This window comes from Cydia splendana, chromosome 10 (assembly GCF_910591565.1).
Source record: "Cydia splendana chromosome 10, ilCydSple1.2, whole genome shotgun sequence".
Taxonomy (NCBI): domain Eukaryota; kingdom Metazoa; phylum Arthropoda; class Insecta; order Lepidoptera; family Tortricidae; genus Cydia; species Cydia splendana.
In genome coordinates, this window is record NC_085969.1 from 3,019,753 (window position 1) to 3,041,998 (window position 22,246).

General features: G+C 39.6%; 2 protein-coding genes across 5 annotated transcripts in view; one reads left to right on the plus strand and one right to left on the minus strand.

Annotated features, from left to right (window-relative positions):
- LOC134794194 (max dimerization protein 1-like) overlaps positions 1-22,246 on the plus strand; it is a 621,339-nt gene that overhangs the window by 588,041 nt on the left and 11,052 nt on the right. The window lies entirely within an intron of this gene.
- LOC134794155 (uncharacterized) overlaps positions 1-22,246 on the minus strand; it is a 137,323-nt gene that overhangs the window by 2,395 nt on the left and 112,682 nt on the right. For all 4 annotated transcript variants that reach the window (XM_063765865.1, XM_063765866.1, XM_063765868.1 and 1 more), the window contains exons 2-5: positions 12,055-14,506; positions 11,113-11,702; positions 8,595-8,742; positions 3,517-3,681 (exon numbers count right to left, since the gene is read on the minus strand). In XM_063765865.1, the coding sequence (XP_063621935.1) occupies positions 3,517-3,681; positions 8,595-8,742; positions 11,113-11,702; positions 12,055-14,506 (3,355 nt within the window). The remainder of the gene's footprint in view (positions 1-3,516; positions 3,682-8,594; positions 8,743-11,112; positions 11,703-12,054; positions 14,507-22,246) is intronic.

Sequence of the window (22,246 nt, forward strand, 5' to 3'; positions counted from 1 at the left end):
TTCCGTTGCATATTTAGATGTTGTAATAATTAAAAATTAAAAAACACGACTGCGAAAAAGCGAACTGAAAAGACAAAAATAATTTTTAGTTGTGTTAGTTACTCAACTTAATGAATGTAAAAAATTATTAGAATATGAGTGTTTAGTGAAGGTTATAAACAACAAACGCAAAAGTTTTATGCTTATTTAGGATCGTGACTGTACCTGTGTATTTTATTTCAATTGCAGTCGAGGACCTGGATGTATTGACATTTTCCCATTTAAAAGGTCCCCGACTGCAATTGAAATAAAATACACAGGTACAGTCACGATCCTAAATAAGCATAAAACTTTTGCGTTTGTTGTTTATAACCTTCACTAAACACTCATATTCTAATAATTTTTTACATTCATTAAGTTGAGTAACTAACACAACTAAAAATTATTTTTGTCTTTTCAGTTCGCTTTTACGCCGTCGTGTTTTTTAATTTTTAATTAATTAATTTTATTTTATACTTTTTAGAATTTTTACATTCATTAAGTTGAGTAACTAACACAACTAAAAAATATTTTTATCTTTTCAGTTCGCTTTTTCGTAGTCGTGTTTTTTAATTTTTAATTAATTAATTTTATTTTATACTTTTTAGAATTTTTACATTCATGAAGTTGAGTAACTAACACAACTAAAAAATATTTTTATCTTTTCAGTTCGCTTTTTCGCAGATGTTTTTTAATTTTTTATTTATTTAATTAATTTTGGGGTCATGATTTCGTTAATAACCATTTGAAGTCACTTTATATTAATTTTGCGAGGGCGTCCTCAGTACAGAAAGGCACGCAGAGCGCCGCATATATCGGGCTACGCCCGACTACTTTGGAACGCGTACAGTGCGCCACGAACGTCGGGCTACGCCCGACGCTTTGAGCAAGAGGGCACTGAAGGCGTCTTGGTAAGGGTACAGCGTGTCACGTATGTGGGCCTACGCCCGACACTTAGTATGAGAGAGTCGAAGGCGCCTGGCTTTGGACCGAGTGCAGCGCGCCACGTACGTCGGGCTACATCCGACTCTTTTACCATTAGGGCGCCGAAGGCGCCCGGCTTTAGAACGCGTACAACGCGCCTCGTACACGCCCGACGCTTTGAGTAAGAGGGCGCCGAAGGCGCCCGGCTTTGGTAAGCGTACAGCGTGTCACGTACGTCGGGCTACGCCCGACACTTTTAGTATGAGAATGTTGAGGGGACTGGCTTTGGAACGCGTGCAGCGCGCCACGTACGTCGGGCTACGCCCGACGCTTTGAGTATGGGGCCGGCTTTGGTAATCATACAGCGTGTCACGCTACGCCCGATACTTTTAATATGAGAGAGTCGAAGGCGCCTGGCTTTGGACCGCTTGCAGCGCGCCACGTACATCGGGCTACGCCAGAACCTTTAAGTGTGAGGGCGCCGAAGGCGCCCGGCTTTGGTATGCGTACAGCGTGTCACGTACGTCGGACTACGCCCGACGCTTTGAGCAAGAGGGCACTGAAGGCGTCTTGGTAAGGGTACAGCGTGTCACGTATGTGGGCCTACGCCCGACACTTAGTATGAGAGAGTCGAAGGCGCCTGGCTTTGGACCGAGTGCAGCGCGCCACGTACGTCGGGCTACATCCGACTCTTTTACCATTAGGGCGCCGAAGGCGCCCGGCTTTAGAACGCGTACAATGCGCCTCGTACACGCCCGACGCTTTGAGTAAGAGGGCGCCTTCGGCGCCCGACACTTTTAGTATGAGAAAGTAGAAGTCGCCTGGCTTTGGACCGCGCGCAGCGCGCCACGTACGTCGGGCTACGCCCGACTCTTTTAGTATGAGGGCGCCGAAGGCGCCCGGCTTTGGAACGCGTACAGCGCGCCACGTACGTCGGGCTACGCCCGACGCTTTGAGTATGAGGCCGGCTTTGGTAATCATACAGCGTGTCACGCTACACCCAATACTTTTAATATGAGAGATTTGAAGGTGCCTGGCTTTGGACTGCGTGCAGCGCGCCACGTACATCGGGCTACGCCAAAACCTTTAAGTGTGAGGGCGCCGAATGTGCCCGGCTTTGATATGCGTACAGCGTGTCACGTACGTCGGACTACGCCCGACACTTTTAGTATGAGAAAGTAGAAGTCGCCTGGCTTTGGACCGCGCGCAGCGCGCCACGTACGTCGGGCTACGCCCGACTCTTTTAGTATGAGGGCGCCGAAGGCGCCCGGCTTTGGAACGCGTACAGCGCGCCACGTACGTCGGGCTACGCCCGACGCTTTGAGTATGAGGCCGGCTTTGGTAATCATACAGCGTGTCACGCTACACCCAATACTTTTAATATGAGAGATTTGAAGGTGCCTGGCTTTGGACTGCGTGCAGCGCGCCACGTACATCGGGCTACGCCAAAACCTTTAAGTGTGAGGGCGCCGAATGTGCCCGGCTTTGATATGCGTACAGCGTGTCACGTACGTCGGACTACGCCCGACACTTTTAGTATGAGAAAGTAGAAGTCGCCTGGCCTTGGACCGCGCGCAGTGCGCCACGTATGTACGTCGGGCTACGCCCGACTCTTTTAGTATGAGGGCGCCCGGCTTTGGAACGCGTACAACGCGCCACGTATGTCGGGCTACGGCCGATGCTTTGAGTATGAGGGCGCCGAAGGCGCCCGGCTTTGGTAAGCGTATAGCGTGTCACGTACGTCGGGCTACGCCTGACCCTTTTAGTGTGGGGGCGTCTTTGGCGCCTGGCTTTGGACCGAGTGCATATACTTGGACAAGTTGCAGGAAGCGCACATCTTTCTTACGCTCTGAGCCGTAGGCCCTACGTGGAGCTCACCCTTCGGCCTTAAAAAAAATGTCATCATCATCATAAATGTTAAAATTAAATCAAACCATACGGTTATAATGATACTTTCACGATTTGTTCTGCCAAAGTCGGTGCCAGACGGGCTCTGTATCGTATCGATTAATAAATAGAAGTTATATTTTAAACTTTTCGATTCCATAAGCGCAATTACGAACATGTTTTAAAAACTATGAGTAGTATGTACCTACCTAATATAATATAAGTAATTATATTTTTTTATGATCAGCGGTCAAACCCTTTCCTTTTATTTTAATAAGTATCCCATTCAATAATAATATTTGGTTTTATGAGATTAGCTTCTCTTAACATATTTTGTCAATTCTTACTTTCTCAAAATGAAACTTAAACCCACATGTTGCATATATAGTATCAATCGGCTTTCAGCCCTTCATTTTGATACCCTACTCGATAGGTTTGCACGATATTTTTTTCTAAAGGTTGCGTAATATGGCGTATTAAGTCCGCCATATTGTTTTTATAATGACGTCACATAGCCTATGTTACCCGGGATGACGTAAGGATTCTAATGATGTATCATACGTCTAAATCGGATAAGGCATTCAGAAGTTAAGGTGGAATAAAGAAACTCACATACATACAAACATGAACGCTGAAAACAATACACTCTTTTTGTTTGGGCAGTCGTGTAAAAAGACGTTAACCTACCTTGTACCAAGTCATCGCCTTCTTCTCCGAACTGCTGCAGCGGCACCAGGTCGCAGAACTCCGTGATAGCGTTCAAGCTGAGGGTCTGAGGCTGCATCGACTGTTGGCAGACGAGTTGAGAGGCCGTTTGTTCCTTGTGTACCATCAGCGTGACGTTCACTGGGCCTGTAATTAAAAATAAGACTAATGAGACCAAGAATCATCATCATCATCTCAGCCGAAAGACGTCCACTGTTGAACAAAGGCCTCCCTCAAAGATCTCCACAGCGAACGGTCATTCGCTGCCCTCAACCAACGGTTTCTCGCGACTTTAAGAGCGCTCTTACAAGAAAAGTCGAAATAACGCAAAATTGATGATACTAGTCGACGAAATTCAGGACTTTGTGCTCATTATTAGAAACAATGAGTACTTGTTCCAGTAAAAGCGTCTTCTTATCTTTTTAAATATCGTTGTAAATATTAGAAAAAGGACTTATTAAATTAGTAATGATTTTTTTTCTGATGGTCGTTTCCGAAAAACCCCGTGAAGCACTGAATGGCAAGCTCTTATTTGGAAATGTTGAGAAGTTTACTCTGCTAAACCTGGCTATTTTGTATTACTAATACCCTGTACTTTAGGCATATCAAACGATATTTTTCCTACACACCTTTGAGAAAGAGAAAATCAAAGTAAAACGAACTCAATTTTCTCTCCGAAACAAGTGTCAATTCCTACGAAAATCTACTTAATATCGAAGTCATTTTCATACTCAAGCAATCTGCAACGTTTGCTTATACTGTTGGTATACATTAGTGTTTATGAAATTCTACTATAATTTTTTGGCAATTTTTTGAAAACTACTCTATATTACCGATGACGTGCGCTGCGCCAGCTCAGTGCCGCGGCAGAGCTTGTAGAGGCAGGACGTGTGTCGGTCGGCTCCGCACATTTTCAACGGCGACAACGAGATTTTTTATCATTGTGTGCGGCGGGCGCCGTGTAAAACGCTATACTGTGTGCGTGTAAACCGCAACGAGAGACTTTGATCCTAGCACTGTTTTTATAGTATTATAATTTATAATGGTACAGTTTAATAAACTACCGGACAGGATTAAAAATATTTGAAACGACCTGACATTCTATATGTATTAATTTTGACTCAAGATAGTACTCAGGGTCTGATGATGGAGCCGGAAGGTGATCACCGGTACCAATCAACCATGCAACTAAACCACTTCGTGTTTAGGCTCGTTTTATTCATCTCAACAAGATCTTTGACACAAGATAGTACTCATGGTCTGATGATGGAGCCGGAAGGTGGTCACCGGTACCAATCAACCATGCACTTCGTGTTTGGGCTCGTTTGATTCGTCTCAATAAGATCTTTGACACAAGATAGTACTCAGCGTCTGATGATGGAGCCGGAAGGTGGTCACCGGTACCAATCAACCATGCAACTAAACTACTTCGTGTTTAGGCTCGTTTTATTCATCTCAACAAGATCTTTGACACAAGATAGTACTCAGGGTCTGATGATGGAGCCGGAAGGTGGTCACCGGTACCAATCAACCATGCAACTAAACCACTTCGTGTTTGGGCTCGTTTGATTCGTCTCAACAAGATCTTTGACACAAGATAGTACTCAGGGTCTGATGATGGAGCCGGAAAGTGGTCACCGGTACCAATCAACCATGCAACTAAACCACTTCGTGCTTGGGCTCGTTCGATTCGTCGCAACAAGATCTTTGACAAAAGTTAGTACTCAGAGTTAGACGTGCGCGCCGGTAGAAAAAAATCGGGCGGCGGCGCGCCACGAAAAAATCCACGGCGGCGGCGTAACGCCGGCGGCGTGGGATTTTCAACTTTTCAATATACGTATAATGAAAAACCAAGATTAACTCTAAATCAACAAAAGAAAAAATGTAAAAAAAACTGTGTTACATCGTTTTTTTGGTTTATTGTAGAAAAATCATGAAAAAAAAAAAACTAATTATAATGTTGAAAAAAATATATGTCAAGTATGTTGGACGTTGCTATGATCGGTGTAAATAAAAAGATACGCCGCGTAATGAAAAGACGTCCAGTATTTTGGACACGCCGAGTATAGAGTACCTACCTACTGTATGTGTATAAGGGTTTTTTAGTCCAGTTCATGTTTTTTAAATAAATATAGAATAATTGCATTTTTTTAATTAGAAATACACTTACTGATAATGTCTATTTATGTAATGAATTTAAGTAAGTGAAACCTATTATTTTTATATTTTTGCAATAACTTTATATCTCGTAGGTGGTAAAATTGTACCAGTCATTGACGTAATTTATTTCACATTAAATCTAACTTAGCGGGGTATCCTAGGAAGCAGTTACATCTGAGCAATGGTTTTTACAATAATGCATGCACTTTTATCAAAATTTTCGTAATAAATTTCTCAAATGAAATCGGGTCTGTCTCTTGATGAAAACAAATCCACACACACACATACACCACATCCACAGGAAAAAAAAACCATAAAAATATATTTTTTAATCTATTTGGTTCATTACGTTGTATTACCGCAAGTAATGACTTTTTAGAACGTTTTGAAACACCTAACATCCCTCTATTTAATTTATTTACCACAAAACTACCAGAAAATTTAATAATTTTACTCTTCGCATACTTGGCAACGTCCAACATATTGGACTTAGCAAAAGTGCCGTTTAATCGACAAAATAATGGACATTACACCTTTTACACTTGTTTTTACCCATAAACACAAAACATTTTTATGTAAATCATATTGCCACGTAAAAAACAGACCAGTTAGTAACCTATTACACGTTTTAACGCTGCTTAATACTGTCATATAAAAAAAATGAAATAAGGGGAAAATGTCAGTCTGTCGGATGCTTCCTTGCAAGTTCTGCGTTCTGTAGGACTTTGACAAAAAGATTATGTTCACACTGGTTCCCAATATTTTCTTACTTACTTAAAAATAACATATCATTCAAGTAGTAGTAGTCGTAGTTTCCTGGTAGTGTAAGTAACGCTATGCTTTAATATTTGGTGCAGAATTTTTTTCTTGGGATGTCCAGTATAGGTGACGTTATCGATTTAAGGGTTAAAATAAATCAAGCAATGAATTAAAAAAAAAACGGAACAGTCGGAACGCTAAAGCTAGGCACGTTGCACGTGCTTTATATCCATTGATTTTAAATTTGTACCCTCTTGCGGGTTATGTCTCGGCGCAAATTTTAGACTACCGGCGGCGGCGGCGGCGCGCTGTCTCCTTATAGCGGCGGCGCGCCGCGGCGGCGCGCACGTCTACTCAGAGTCTGATGATGCAGCTGGACTGTGGCCACGGGTACCAGTCTACCATGTAACTGAACCACTTCGTGTTTGGGCTCGTTTGATTCGTCGCAACAAGATCTTTGACACAAGATACTACTCAGGGTCTGATGATGGAGCTCGAAGGTGGCGACGGGTACCAGTCTATCACGTAACTGAACCACTTCGTGTTTGGGCTACGTGTTTGGGCTTCGTGTTTGGGCATCGTGTTTGGGCTTCGTGTTTGGTGTATCACCTAGTGTCAAAGATCTTGTTGAGACGAATCAAACGAGCCTAAACACGATGTGGTTTAGTTGCATGGTTGATTGGTAATGGTGACCACCTTCCAGCTCCATCATCAGACCCTGAGTACTGTCTTGTGTCAAAGATCTTGTTGAGACGAATCAAACGAGCCCAAACACGAAGTTGTTTAGTTACACGATAGACTGGTACCCGTGGCCACCTTCCAGCTCCATCATCAGACCCTGTGTATCTTCAGTGTCAAAGATCTTGTTGAGACGAATCAAACGAGCCTAATCATGTTACTACATGGTTGATTGGTATCCGTGACCACCTTAATCATCATCATTATCATCAGATCCTCAATACTAGTTCGTTTTTAAACCCTCGTTGATACAAACTTTACAACCTATAGGTACCAAATGCTATGACGAAACATGTAAATAAGCGAGTACCTATAATTTATTTCGAGTAATACTTATACCTTCATAAGTACGAGTATGGGGCTATTCATAAATTACGTCGTTTCAAATGGAGGGAGGGGGGGGGGGGGGGTCTGGACATCGGATGATGGTAGTATGACGTAGGAGGAAACAGAGTCATCCGAAGCATGATTTTTGGATGATTTGAGGGGTGGGGGGGTCAAAAATCGTCAAAAATAGATGAAAAATTAATTTATGAACACTGCACACACTTACATTTGCACTGCATTTAGTATTTTCGTACTTACCAAATAACAGTTTTAGGACTTTAAAAGTTAAGCACAGTTAGTGTTGTTATGGTTGATTTCAATATGCTTCGCGAAGGATCAAGAATGTTTAATCCATCATTGTAGTGCGAGTGTGGTAGAAGGGATCGGCATACTGAGCTCGCACGGCCTGCCGCAGCGCGTAAAATACCTAAACTCGCTCAACGCCGAAATGTAATAGCGCTCTTAACCAGATCGTCGGTCCATCTAGTCTGGGGCCTTCCCACGCAAGGAAAATCCGGAGCATATTTGTGTGTTGAGACTGACTGACATTTAGCTTGCGAAAGGACTATTATAGTTATTAGGTATCCCAAATCCCCTTTGTAAGTGGAAGGCTGTTCCTATTAGTAGGAAGTCTATAATTAGACTGGTGACGATGATGCCGATGAATAATAATAACGATAGTAGTGATCAGCTGATCACAAAAGGAAGGAAAATACTGTGTTCATTGGCGCTTATTTCACTACGAAATCGTCTTTCTAGGATGATCAAGCTAAATGGTTGTTTGAAGCGATTAGGCTTTGATTAATTTACCATTTGAAGAGGACCATGGAGTCATCCATCAGCTCAATAGGTTGATGATGGCGGGTCACTTCTAAAGAAGATCTGCACAGGACCGGACGAGTCGTGGCGAACCCCGAATAAGGGGCCTTTGTTCAGAAATGAGCGAAAGAGAGACTAAAAATCACGAATTTTTTATATCTATAAATTTTCTTGTGCTTGAATTCCACATTTACTCGTGATCGTGATTGAAGAAAAGATTGCAAGTAAGTAAATTGGTTTTCATATTTCACAAATACCTTGGCTAGAGTTCCAAATGGCAGGGTAGAAAAGCCGCTTGTCCGCCCGCACGGTCTTGGACGATTGCACGGCGAAGTCGCTCCAGCGGAGATTAGTGCATGCCTTGAGGCCACGGAGAGAGGGTTGCATCGTGGCACTCTGCTGTACCTATAGACAACAATGAGGTGAGAAACTAAGATGGATGTCTTATTAGAAATACGACAATGTATTTTTGTACGTAGGTAAGTGACCAATGATTAACATGATTATGATTAGATTTTACAACAAAAATATATTTTATATTGTACCTGATTTGTTGCGTAGGTATGCAGCTAAATAAATTAGTAATTTAAAAAAATACCTATTTATTCAAATAACTTTGTACCTAACACTAGCGTGACTAGTGAAAACAATGCCAATACTTTGTCTCGAAATCAAAAATCATTGAATGTAAAAACTTCAAGTGGGTTTCTTGGAAACTGAGATAAAAACTTAGTGCCCAAGAATGTCCTTATTGTTCGAATACGGAAGTATCAGACCTCTACAATACGAGTATCTGTCTCCAAAGAACTTGATTTTTAATCACAATCACGATATGAATCATACAAGTCATGCAATAAATTGTTTTCATCTCTCCCGTTCGGAAAGTTCACCTTTCATAGGCTGATAACCGGGTGGAAAATTGCATTTCCCACCCTAGGGTGGAAAGTAATTTTTTTTTAATTTTTACTTCAAGCAACGGCTACCAGCCATATATGCCATATTATTCAGTTAAAAGCTCTCATATTAGCTTCCGCATGACTGAAATTGGCGCCGTTTACATTTTGATTGGAAAAAAATCTAAAACCATAGACAAACCGATCTTAAATTGGGATGTGTCTGAAACGGCCTTAATGTATACGCGCCTTAAAAAAAGTGAAACTGAATGAATGAATGTAATGATAATATTTTAATAAACATTCATTGTCATTTAGGTATATTAATTTATTAACAAATATTTATGTTTGTTTTATACATTTTAATATTAAATACAAGTATAGTTTGTCAAAGGACTGTCTCATTTCAAACATAGACAGAGAGAATCATACTATCTTTGTCTTACACTAGTACTAGCACCCAAAAAATAAGGATGAGTATAGTTTTGTTTGTTCTTATTTACTGACAATTTGGTTTGACCGACTATAGTATAATTATTATACACAATAATAAATATTTTGGCAGTAGCAACATTTTTATTTTGATAAAATAGAAAAAAAAAAACTAATTAGGAAAAGGCGGGAATAGGTATGGTACTAAATAAACTGTTGAGACATTACTTGCTCTGGTTCAAAATGGATTTTTCAAGTGATTCGAGTGACTTAAACATAGAATTAACTCCTGAATCTGTTAAAGAAGAAGCAAAAACAGTGGTTGATAATCTTTTACCTGCATCTTCAAAACAAAGATACCTAAAGGCATACGAGCAGTTCATGAATTGGAGAAGCGTTAAAAAAGTGAAGTCGCTGTCGGAAAACGAATATTTGGCTTATTTTAGTGAAATGTCTAACTAAATCATTACAACCTTCCACACTTTGGAGCAATTATACTCTTTGCTTAAATCAAGTGAACTTGAAAAACTTCATAAATACTTACCAATTATCAACCTACATTTCTCGTGTTTGACTTTCCTCATAGTCGAAATGAAAAGTAGAGTGTTTAACTCGGGTGAAATGGTTCACTTTCCACCCAATCTACTATTTGTTTTTATTAACTTTGAATTTTTTTGTAAAATAGATGTAAGTATTTCATTGCATGTCGATTTACACTAAAATTGAGAAGCTTAAGTTGAAATTATTTTAGTTCTCCTATGAGAACTAAACAAGGACCTATTTACATTAGATAAACTACCGCTGAGAATGCGGAAGGAGACAGTCCATCCAATGTATGTCGTTAATCGTCACGGAATTTTTAGATTGTAATAGTACATTATTGTCGAGGCTCGGAAGTAGCTACTTGCAGGCTGAGGATTCGTTTTAAACGGACGACCTTGGGAGTCCGTTTAATTGAATCCGAAGCCAGCAAGTAGCCTTCCAGCCGAGTCATATATAGTGCTTTTCTCAAAAATGGTGCAACAAATATAAATATCATAGAAATATTTTACAAAAGCAACTTTCTTACGTATATATTTTCACAGAAAAAAGTAGAAACAATTGAAAAAATTAGCTTTGCCGCCTTTTTATTTTTTTAATAAAAAAATAGAAGTGTATTTTTCTGCCGAAAATACGCCAACCTATTTGAGACAGCTAAATAGTCGCGGTACTAATCATCTGTTTGGCTGTTTAATGGGCCTGTGCCTTCATTTGATATGGCCATTTCAACTTTTAAAAAGTTTGGAACTCGACAAATAATGGAATTTGTATGCAACATTGCAGTCCCAAAATCGAGACTGCAATGTTTTTAACTTTTTAATTTTTGACTGACCATAAACTACGCGCTTCGCAACCTATTTTTTAAACGGCAAAGTCGACTTTGCCGTCCATTTTTGAGAAAAATTAATACCTGTTCTAAAACCTGCGCCAGCGCCTCGTGGTTAGCAATAACGACGGCCCCGTAATTATCCTCCAGATTCCTGTGCACAACACTGCGTCCCTTTCGCACCCGCAGCTTATTTGTAGTCGTTTTTGGTGTCATCTCGTTCTGATAATCCTCGTTGCCAGTGTCCATGTTATCGTTGGAACTGTAAAAGCTGTACGGGGAGTAGATTTCTGATTCCGTTTCGCTCCCGCAGTAAGGGAGCGAGGATCTGAAGCCGTTGTATTTCGGGTATTCGACGCTTTCGTCTTTCCGTGTCTCTACAGGCTTGGAATCACACTCAGGAGAGCTTGATCGTGCGTGGTTTACGTATTCGTAATCGCTATCACTGTTTTTAGCGGAATCAGAATTTTCCTCGTATTTATTAGAGTTGTAAACGTCGTCGTAATTATGGATGACGGCTTCGTTGGTGGCTTGGACGAGTTCTTGGGGGCCGTCGTCGTCTTTTTCGTCGTCTATGGGAGTCCTGCGTTTGGGGAGCTCTAGGTGAGCTTCTCGCTCTCGCATACTAGCTGTGCGTTCGGGTTTTCTAGGGGCTAGGGCTGACCGGATCTCGCCTGAAAAAAAAATGAAATCTTGAGTGGTGTCAAAGGTTAGTATCAAGTAAGAATTCTGGAAGATATTTAAGTGGAAAAAGGTTTCGGTGGGCTACCTTTCTGATAGGTCCAATATGTCACGGCAGCAATGAAAATTTGCAAAAAAAACATGGCGTTAGGCCTATCACAAGTCAAATATATTCCTAGAATAAATTCTAACTTATTCAGGTATTTTAGAAATTACTCATAACTAGCTAACTCATATTGAAACAAATATTGCGCGCTACACCGCCTTTCTCCACTCAGTGATACATGTTCGCTTAACACTGCATCCTCCTACATTAATATGGCATTCCTATGCTAATGAACTTACCTAGATTCGCATAAATATTGTCGCTCTTGTTCGGCGGTGTCCACGCTTGCTGTTTTTGCTTCTTTTGGAGAGCAGCCGACTTCGGCGGCGGCGGTCTGGCCGGCTTGTGAACTGTGGCCACCTTTGTCTCTTCACTCGAGTGCCTTGGAGGGGGAGGGGGCTTGTTTACGACCTTCGGCATCTCAACCTCAGTTGCCGAACTACTCCCACTATATATCGACACGTCATCGTGACTCATCCGACGAATCTCGGATATCTCATTTGGCTTCACGACCTCAACATTCGAGCCGTTTATGTCCAACGGATGTATGATCACCAGCCGTGGCTTCGGTTTCGGTGTTAAGTCGAAGATTTCTTCGGGTTTGTGGGCTACTTTCGTCACTGTTGCTACGCTGAGCTCTTTCTTGTCTAAGTCTTTTGATGAGCCTATGCGTAGGAGTTTTTTGATAGAGAATTTTAGCTTGCCTTTGCGCTTTTCGTCTAAGAGAAGATTATCGTGTGACAATGATATGTTTCTTCTAGGGGCAGGTTCTGGGATGACATCAACCTTCTTAATCTCAACAGTGTCAGCAGGTTTCACTTTAGGCGTCACCGAGGACATGGTCGCTCGCTCTCGTTTCTCTAATTCTCTTACTACAGGAGAGTCAGATTTGGTGAATCCATTTGTATTCCTTTGATACAAGTTCGGATACTCGTCTATTGATGGCGATGATGGAGGTGACGGTGCTTTAGATTTAGTAAGACTATTGAGTGACGTATCACTGTCTTGCTTTGTTAGAACAGGTTTCGCGTAGTAAATCGGTTCAGGTTTTTCTTCATGCACCTCAGTTATTTCGTTATTTTTCTCCTCACTAATAGCTCGGGCCGACCGATCGTCTGCCACTTTAGTTTGCAAATGCATAACCGTTTGCGGCGTTACGACGGCTTTCTTAGTGGTTTGTTTTATAACCGGTTTGATCGGCAACTTGGGTTTTTCAGGTACGGCAGGTTTGGGAGACATTATATCAGTAATCATTCCGTGAAGGAAAGATGGACGAGGATCCATAGTAGGCATTGGGCTCTTAGGTAACGCAGGGGCTTCGGTGGTTTCATCTGGATCTGCCCTACCATCCGGTTCGCCAGCTAACTCCCTACTAGCCTCAGCAGAAAACACGTTGTCATGAGGCTTTGGCACAATTGGTGGCATATCTATAATCGGACTTTGGAACGTCGAGTAGCCGTTGCTAGCTTGCCCGTCTATTTTTCTGAGCTGCCCTATCGGGGACATCTTGATGTTCTTATCGGTATCGTTGAACACTTTTATCTTGACTGTCTCTTCACATTTCGTTTCGGAAAAATGGCCGCTATCGTCGTTATCGGAGTCCGTGCGACCGCTGAAACTTTCGTCGTCTGACGTTAGAGAATTGTTGGCAGTGGAATTAAGAGTGCCTACCGCTGAATCAACACTACTGCTTTCAACATTAATCTTACAAAATTTGAATTCAGATCGGCTGAGATTTACTTTAGGCCTTTCCTGTGTTTTAGGCAATGGCGATTTCCTCACGATCGCATTCTTTTTGGTCTCGCACATTTCTTTCTTGTCGAAGTCATCTTGCATGCTCTCTTTCATCTTCCCTTCTACTACGGTGGGTTTGGTGCAATCTTTTTGTGTGAAACCAAGATCATTGGCATTGGTGATTCTGTTCTGTTCTAAAGTCTCTGATATTTCTTCAAGCAGCGATTTTTCAGTGCATATACTTTCTGTTGCGCTGTCTGCTTGTATAATAGTTTCGGTTTCTTTAACGTACGTTGACAGAATGATATTGGTTTTATAGTTATTAGTTTCTTCGGTGGATGCGTCTGTGACGTGTATAACGGCGGGTTTCCGACCATGCGATTTTACATTTGGGCTTTTGTTCTCTTGCCCAAACGGAGTAACTGAGACTAGTAAAGTCTTCTTCTTTCCATCGGAATCTGTTTGCATTTTCCCTAACAGTAAAGAGGTGTAAGATTTGCTTGCTGTTTCACCCAATAGATTAGCTTTAACTGTGTTAAAATCTGTGTTCAATTTGGTGACTTTATGAAGTTCTCTCTCTTCTTCTGTATCAGGGAAAGTGTCATCTTCTTCAGTTTCTTCTGACATTTCGAATTCTTCTCCATCAGACCAGTCGTCGCCCCCGTAGCCTATGACACTGCTCACCTCTTCAGGGAATCTGACATTTCGTTTGTTTTTCTTCTTGGGGTGTGTTTTGAGTATGCTGGGTGGTGTTTTCTTGAAGAAGGTGCTTCTGTTCTGGAAGGGTGTGTTGATGTACTTGTTGCCCTCGGTGGTGCGCTCCTGCTTGAGGTGGTCCTCGCGGGACTTAAAGCAGTTGGAGCAGAAGTCCTTCTTCCAGGCGTTCTGCACGAAGTTGTGGCACACCGGCGACATGTTGCCGCGCGAATATCGCCTGTTTATCACGTAACTGGCATTCTGGAAAGAAGGAAAATAATAACATAAGTATGCAGAAAATATACTTTTAATGTCAGCCTAGAAATTTGTTTTCACAACTGACAAGGTACGAAGTGGCAAAGAAACCTAATCCCTTCACCATGTGTATAGACTTAATAAGATCGTGTGTATAAGACTTAAAAACAGTTTCGGATATTTTGGCGACTCATTTGGTCATGATCTTGCTGAAATGGCGACATAAAATACGTAGTCACTGAAAAATACCGTCGTAGGTATCTTTTTATTTTCAAAGGTGAATCGATTAGTCAGGGTAATGGAGCAAATCGTCGTAAACGTGAAAATATTCATCGTCAATGAGTGATTTAACATTTAACTTCACCAATTAGTTGCATGTGAGCGATTTTACGGTCTTCAAGTTGATGCCTTTTCAAGTGATAATTCCTATTGGCACCTTCGTAAATACTTATAGACTGTGTTTATTCAGTACTAAAGATTATTTTACGATTTTAGTGGAAATATACTAATGTACCTAGTTTACGCCTCATTTATTCCACAGTGAAAATTTCAAATTCGTCCTCACTTCAACCTAAACTATATACCGGTAGGTATGGTCTAGTTAGCTTCTCTCTGCAGCTCATAGTTTATATAACTCTACATACATAAATAGTAAAATTATCCATTGGTTTATACAGTTTAATCTTTCACACGATTATTGATACACAGCTAGGTAACATCCATCCTACCGCGGCGTAACGATGTGCTAAGGCTGGATCATTTACAGTTTTACCAAGCATTATTGACCAGTACAAGTCTGATCCCTGACAATTAATACTTGAGACTAATCTCGGGATCTAGTCACCCTGGCTGGTAGTTTAAGACATCGGGAATAGATATAGTTGCGCAAAAACTCGTTCCTTTGAAGATATTTGCTTATTATGAATTTGTTGCTAAATTACCTTTGCCGTTATAAGTGCGCATTCCTTGTACGAGACGTGCTTTAGACATTTGTCTGTTAGCAGGTTTATTGACTTTTTGCATAACCTAATAAACCTATAACAAATAATCACGAAAGACGGATCCTATGGAAAACAGAATAACCACCAAAAAAATATTTTTTTAAACAAATTCAATACGTAATATTGCCTTGTTAGGTATAAAAATTAGATCAGTCTCCAAGCACTTATACTCGTATGTAAAAGGTACCTAGAGCTATCGATCTAGAAAAATCACATGAGTTTATAGTAGGTATGAATTATCTCAAATGATCTTTTCGGGTTCGGGTGCTAATCCGTTAAACAAAAGCCTTTGTTTCTTTTAAGAGCGGTCTACAGCACGTGCCAAAGCAACCATGTCGTTTAAAAAGCAACTATCGTGATAGTATTAAGGTTCAAATTCATATGACAGCTCGTTCAGAGAACAATCAGGGTGGTCTTGTTTTTGGAGATAACAAAACGTGTTATCTCCGAATGGGCTGTTTCATGAATTTGAGCCATATAATTAGAATGGTAAATTTGCTTTTAGAACGGACTTGTTCCCGTTACTTACGTCGGGGCTATTAGCAGTAAGCATTGTAACAACTGTATAAAGGAAACAATACCTTTTTTTTTAACAGATTAGGGTCCAAGCCCGAAATAATCAACTGAGATAATCCATACTATATAAACTCATGTGATTTTTCAAGATCGAAAAAATCTGAGTTTAACTCTACCATATCACAGGACTTATTCTGATTGTAATAATTGGTTATAATTTGATCTATATTTGTTATGGGTAATATAAATATGAGCCGTCAGCTATCTATCAACAGTAGGTAACATTTGAATTAGATGAAGACATTTTCAACAACTATCCTAACTTTTCCGGAGACTTTCAGCAACTAGTATATCTGAAATCCCACCCTATCCACACCGCGAACACCGAATTTCCTAAATTGCGGGCATAATCTGTCTTTTTTACTTCAATAAAAGCGTAATTTGAGTGACAGAGAAATATGCCCACAATTTGCGAACTCGGAAGTTGTAATCTCAAGTCTCAAGTATAACTCTTCGTGTCCCAAGTTCCCGGATTACACAATAGGTAAGTACCTACTACGCGACGACTGTTCTGTTTGCTCAGCTTTCTCTGCTAATCAAGTATGCGTGGACAATTGTTTAGCACCTGAGGAACAGCTTGGAATGTTATACTAAAACAATTTCACTGCTCCCATGTTTGGTATGCGGGTAGGTTGAAATACAGCAAAGGAAAAAACTACAAAAATCAAATTGTTATTCGACGATACGTTGTATGAGCGTTGAAACATCTATAGCCAAGATGCCAATCGTTTGCGCCGAAGCGTACCAAACGGTAATCTGTCTCTATCACTCTTCCATATTAGTGCGACAGAGAGACTATAGCGTTTCGTTCGCTGCGGCGCAAACGATTGGCGTCTTGGCTAGGCCCTCTGGGCACCACTTTAAGAGTCTCACGAACCCACCATCAAAAAGCCGCTCCCATACAATCGAATTCACGCTCTCAGTTTGAAACGACTTGACTTAGTTTCGATGAAGACGAAGATTTTACTTAATATTTGCTGGAAATACCAGAAAAAAAACTTAGAAGTTATGATATGACTACATCGCTCATTACTTATTAGGTATTTAAATCCGCAATACTATAAAAACATTGACCTATCTCCTTCGAGATAGGTAATATATAAAAATGACATTTGCAAAAACCTTATATGGATGCTAAGATATAAACCAGTTTATAATTTACATAATGCTGACGAATTCCTATCTCGCACCAAATAAGACAAAAATAGTCTTATTTTTATTAAGTCCGTGTAGAATTAATTCGAGCTAGTTCTATCAATAGCAATTAAAAGCCATTACGTCAGGCCAATGATATAACTGCGTGTAAAATTACTTGATTGAAACGACAGCAATGTTTTGATTGTTATCGTGAATCTATCAAAGCAGAGACAAATAAATAAGAGAGATTGAAATGGGAGTTAGTACGCATAGTTCCATATCACTTCTTCAGTTCCACGTTCCACATACTTTTTAGGGTTCCGAACACAAAGGGTAAAAACGGGACCCTATTACTAAGACTCCGCTGTCTGTCTGTCTGTCACCAGGCTGTATCTCAAGAACTGTGATAGCTAGTGTGACAGTTAAAATGATGTATTTCTGTTGCCGCTATAACAACAAATACTAAAAACAGAACAAAATAAATATTTAAGTGGGGCTCAAATACAACAAACATGATATTTTTGCCGTTTTTTGCGTAATGGTAAGGAACCCTTCGTGCGCGAGTACCTAAGACTCGCACTTGGCCGGTTTTTTGAACTCTTCGTCATATAGGTATACTCATTTTGTAAGGTTTATTAACTTTTGCTTGACACCATATTACATTGTTAGGGATACGAAGTTATACAAGAAACTAAGAGTTCACATGAAATGCGGCGCAATGGTGACGAGTTCGCGATATCTACAATGATATATGACACTTATTCTCTCTTAAATATATTTGTTGAATTTTTGCCGGGAATTCAATTAACTGCGGCCATGATTAGTGAAATTTACGGCGAATAATTCAGGGGAAAAGCTCGATACACCCTGGTAAACATATTACTTAGCACTTGTAAGTGCTATGCCACGAAAGTATAGAGATTGGCAGTCTTTTATTTATTTTTCGCTGATCAAAGATAGGAAAAGATTTTCGATGACACACGGTGTACATTGTTATACGAATGTTAAACACAGTAGATAGTGTGTAGACAGTACGCAACGAATGACAAAACTCGTTGTGCAGAATACGAGTTGTAAATGTTAACATTCGGTCACGATACCACGGTAATCGCGCTCGTAATCAGATTCTTTCGCGGTTAGGGGATCATTGTTTTACTTTTTTGGAAATGTGCAGGTGCTTTCAGGTTTTATTTTTGTATCCATCTCTACATTATTGGACGATTGGTATATTATATTCTTTGAGATTAGGTATCTCAACATTGCTCTCAAAGATATAATTGTTTGGGTTTTAAGTTGCAGTTATCGTTAAATAAGTCTGTTCTTATTTTCACATCGGTCTAATTCCAACTTCATATTATATTATTCCTTGCGTTTGAAAGCCTGACTTATAGGTATATGGTTTCTTAATGAGCTAAATAGAATAAAAAAACGAAACCGTAAAATCAGGTAACTTTAGTGCCACAACTTACAACTATGGTCCAAATTCAAGTTCCAGTAAAATATGTATAAGTATATTTCATATTATGTTGAGTATATAATATAGAAAAAGCATTAGTGTATCTAAGCTTCAAAATAAATGTAACAAGTACAAATCATAAAGGCTCGTTAAGAATCAACGTTAAAAACTGGACCATAGTTGTACTTAAGGACTATTTAAGTTACCTGATTGTACGGAACTAGATTGGTCAAGATAATCAGATCTATGGAATCTCATAAATCTGAAGTCACATTTCGATAAAAGAGATCCCTTATTATACTAGCTGATCAAAATCTGCATAATGTTCCAAAAAGTCGAATCATCGCGTAGCCATTTCGTTTTGGCGGTCATGTCAATGGGTTGCACAACAAATCCGTTACGGTATTGTAGCGAACCAGAAAATAATTGTAACCGAAATATTACTATTATGTAAGGCAGCGTAACAATGTGTTGAGTCTTCTGGTTGAGATCACTTGTAAATTATTTTGAAATTGATATTGAATTGTAGCGTGGGAGGTTTTAATTTGAAAAAAGTCTCGTAATAAATTCACGAAAGTTGGCGAGAATGATATTTAGTATCTAAGTACTTAATAATATTATGTATCTGGCGCTTACCTCTCCCAGCGCATATCGCTGGCAATACAGAGAGATAACGCAGCCAGCGTTATGGGCTCAATGCCGCAGGCGGAGGTTCTAGAAGGGGTATTCTCTTTATAACTTCTTTTTATTTTTATATATTTTATTAGTATAATTTAGTTTTTATATAATATTATAAGTATTAGTAAAATTTTTAAGTAGGTTTATTTTAATTTTAGTTTAGTTTTTAAATCTTTAATTCATAGTTAGTTTTAATGTTTTTTTTTTATTACTTAAGACTTCATTTAAGCAGTATTATTTTATGGTAGAGTTTTTAATTGGAATTATGTTTCAGTTAATTAAAAATGTTATAAAGGAAATAAACTTAAAAGCATATAACTTATGTATCTATAGCTACCTACTTATTAAAATTAGCCTAGGACACAAAAACGGAGGAACAGTATAAGATAAATTCCAACAGATTATTCAATATCTAAATAACGGAACGATTTATAACATTTCTTATGACAGTCATCAAATATCACAGTACCTAAAATGTTTGAAAGTCATAAAAAATTCTTAATATTTAAATCACATTTAATTGCAACCATTTTGACTTTCATTCACTTATTCGGTCAATTCATGCCAGTTTTGCTAAATCTATAATATGTATGTCAATATTTAACTATTTCGCAACGAACAAGGTCATATTCAATTCAGCAGCTAAACTAAATGTACACAGCCTGGGTGTACTGTGTTCGTACCGTATCCTTGACGAATAATGTCAGAGATGGTTCACGCTAAGTAGGTTACAATGTGTATTACAACAAATGGTTGTATTGGTTGTAATAATGCAAAATGCTACTTGTACGAGTATGTACCTGCATTCAGCACCAAATAAATAGTGACATTCAAATTGGCCAAATATATCGTACGTAACACACGACCTACATAGAACGGAAGTGACGCTCTTTGCTTCTAGCTCATAGGTTTCAAACTGAAGGAGCGCCTTTAAAATGAGTTCGAAGCGCCAGGGTTTTTGTAAGTACCTACCTACAGGTAATTAGGGAATAAGAATAAGAACTTATAAACATTCTTATTCTTATTCAGGGGGTGAGAATGATGTTACTGGACAAAAAGAGACGAGACAAAAATAGAGAATCGCCTACTTTATCTGTAGGTATCACCTTCTGCACCAGCTTAATCTGTTTGTCATTGTTGTGTTTATACTGTTTATAGGTACCTAATAGGTATATTGTTAGGAATTACAACTGAAGGTGGAATCTCTTATAGGCCATAGTTTACACTTAAATCATCATTCGTCACTTAAATCGTCTATTGCAGACGATTTATAGTGTTACACAGGAGACACCGTTGGGAGACTTTGGAGTGACCTCTCCACGGACATTACAGCGCCTGGGACAGAATTAAGGAAACGCAGGGATGCCCAGCACCTGCATTATCCTCTCGGCTTCAATGTCTTATCCCACAGGAAAGGCGAGCCAATACGTGCAGGCAGGTCGGCTGCAGGAATCTGCCGCTTATTTCAGGTTGGACCCTACTCGCGCCTTACAGCTGTTTCGTCACAGGGGAGATGGACCTCTTAGCATTGGCTTGCTATTCATCTAGGAGAAGGATACTCCAAAATTAGAACCCGGAATGGAGTTATACACTTAAATAAGTTCTTCATAACAAATCTTCGTAACAAGGCCGCCGACGCTAACTGTTAACATATTTGCCTAATTTTCCGGACACGATCTTCGACTACGCCAATTGGGTTACCTAGTTGAATCACGACCATTGACACTAGCTTTATTTTAGCTCGTCTGCCAGGAGATTTGGTCAAGATTGTAAACAAAGGAAATTACCGAAACTTCTTGTTAAATAATCACGTAGATTTATTAATCTCATTCATTTAAATTAGAAATGAGGAATAAGGTATTACAAATTTTGAAGTAAAAATTAGTCTTTAATAATTTGGGTAGAGATAGTTTTCGTGCCAAGTCCTACGTCAAGTATGGTGTTTATAGGGATTTATTACTTATATGTGACGTCCCACGGGTAAAGGTACCTTATGGGGGTTGGCGCTTACGCTATTATTAACACCGCTCCAATATTATTGCGGCGCCATGCGACGTAAGCGCCGGCCGCCATAAGGTACCTTTTTCCATGGAACGTCACATATATGCATTCTTACTGCCAAGTTTGTGCAAACTTAGCATGGTCACAGTCTACTCAAATGTCCCTTCCGGAACGAAGGCGGTAATAAAGGACGTTTAAGTCGTTTAAAACCAAGTTTAAAACCCTTTTTATTTCGTACTAGTTAAGTACACTGGAGTGTTTAAGCCAACACGTTTAATGCAGTCAAGGTTTATAGGAAAGGGATCTGGGTATTAAAAATAATGTTACCTTGCAGTTTTTTCTGAAAGTTAACTTAGTAAGGTTTACAATGAGACCAAGGTCAGGTAGAATAACAGGATTAAACTTAATTACTTCATTTTATATGACTAAAGAAAAAAACGAGCGTTCTTTTGTCAGAACTAGTTACACAGTCAGCCTCAGCCGGAATTGGAATTATCTGTTTTAGGAATGTAGTTAAATCCAGCGGTCTATAATTAGGTATAGCTCCTTTAACTTAGAACTTAGAACTTTTTGATGCTTTGCTGGTCCAAAAAGCGAACTAGGCTTGTAAGGAAATGTGAATAGGAACTAATGGAAAATACAGATAGCTTTTGCTGATTACTTTACCAATTAATCTTGGTATTTAGTAGTAGTAGTAAACTCTTTATTGTACAAAAAGACATATCAAAAATAACATACAATTAGTAAGAAGTACAAAGGCGAACTTATCCCTTTGAGGGATCTCTTCCAGTTAACCTTTGAGTAGATGAGAGGAGAAAGTGAAAAGAGGGTGACAAATGCAGCAAAATGTACAACAAGGTACCAGAAAGATAAAGGATATAAATACATACAAAATTT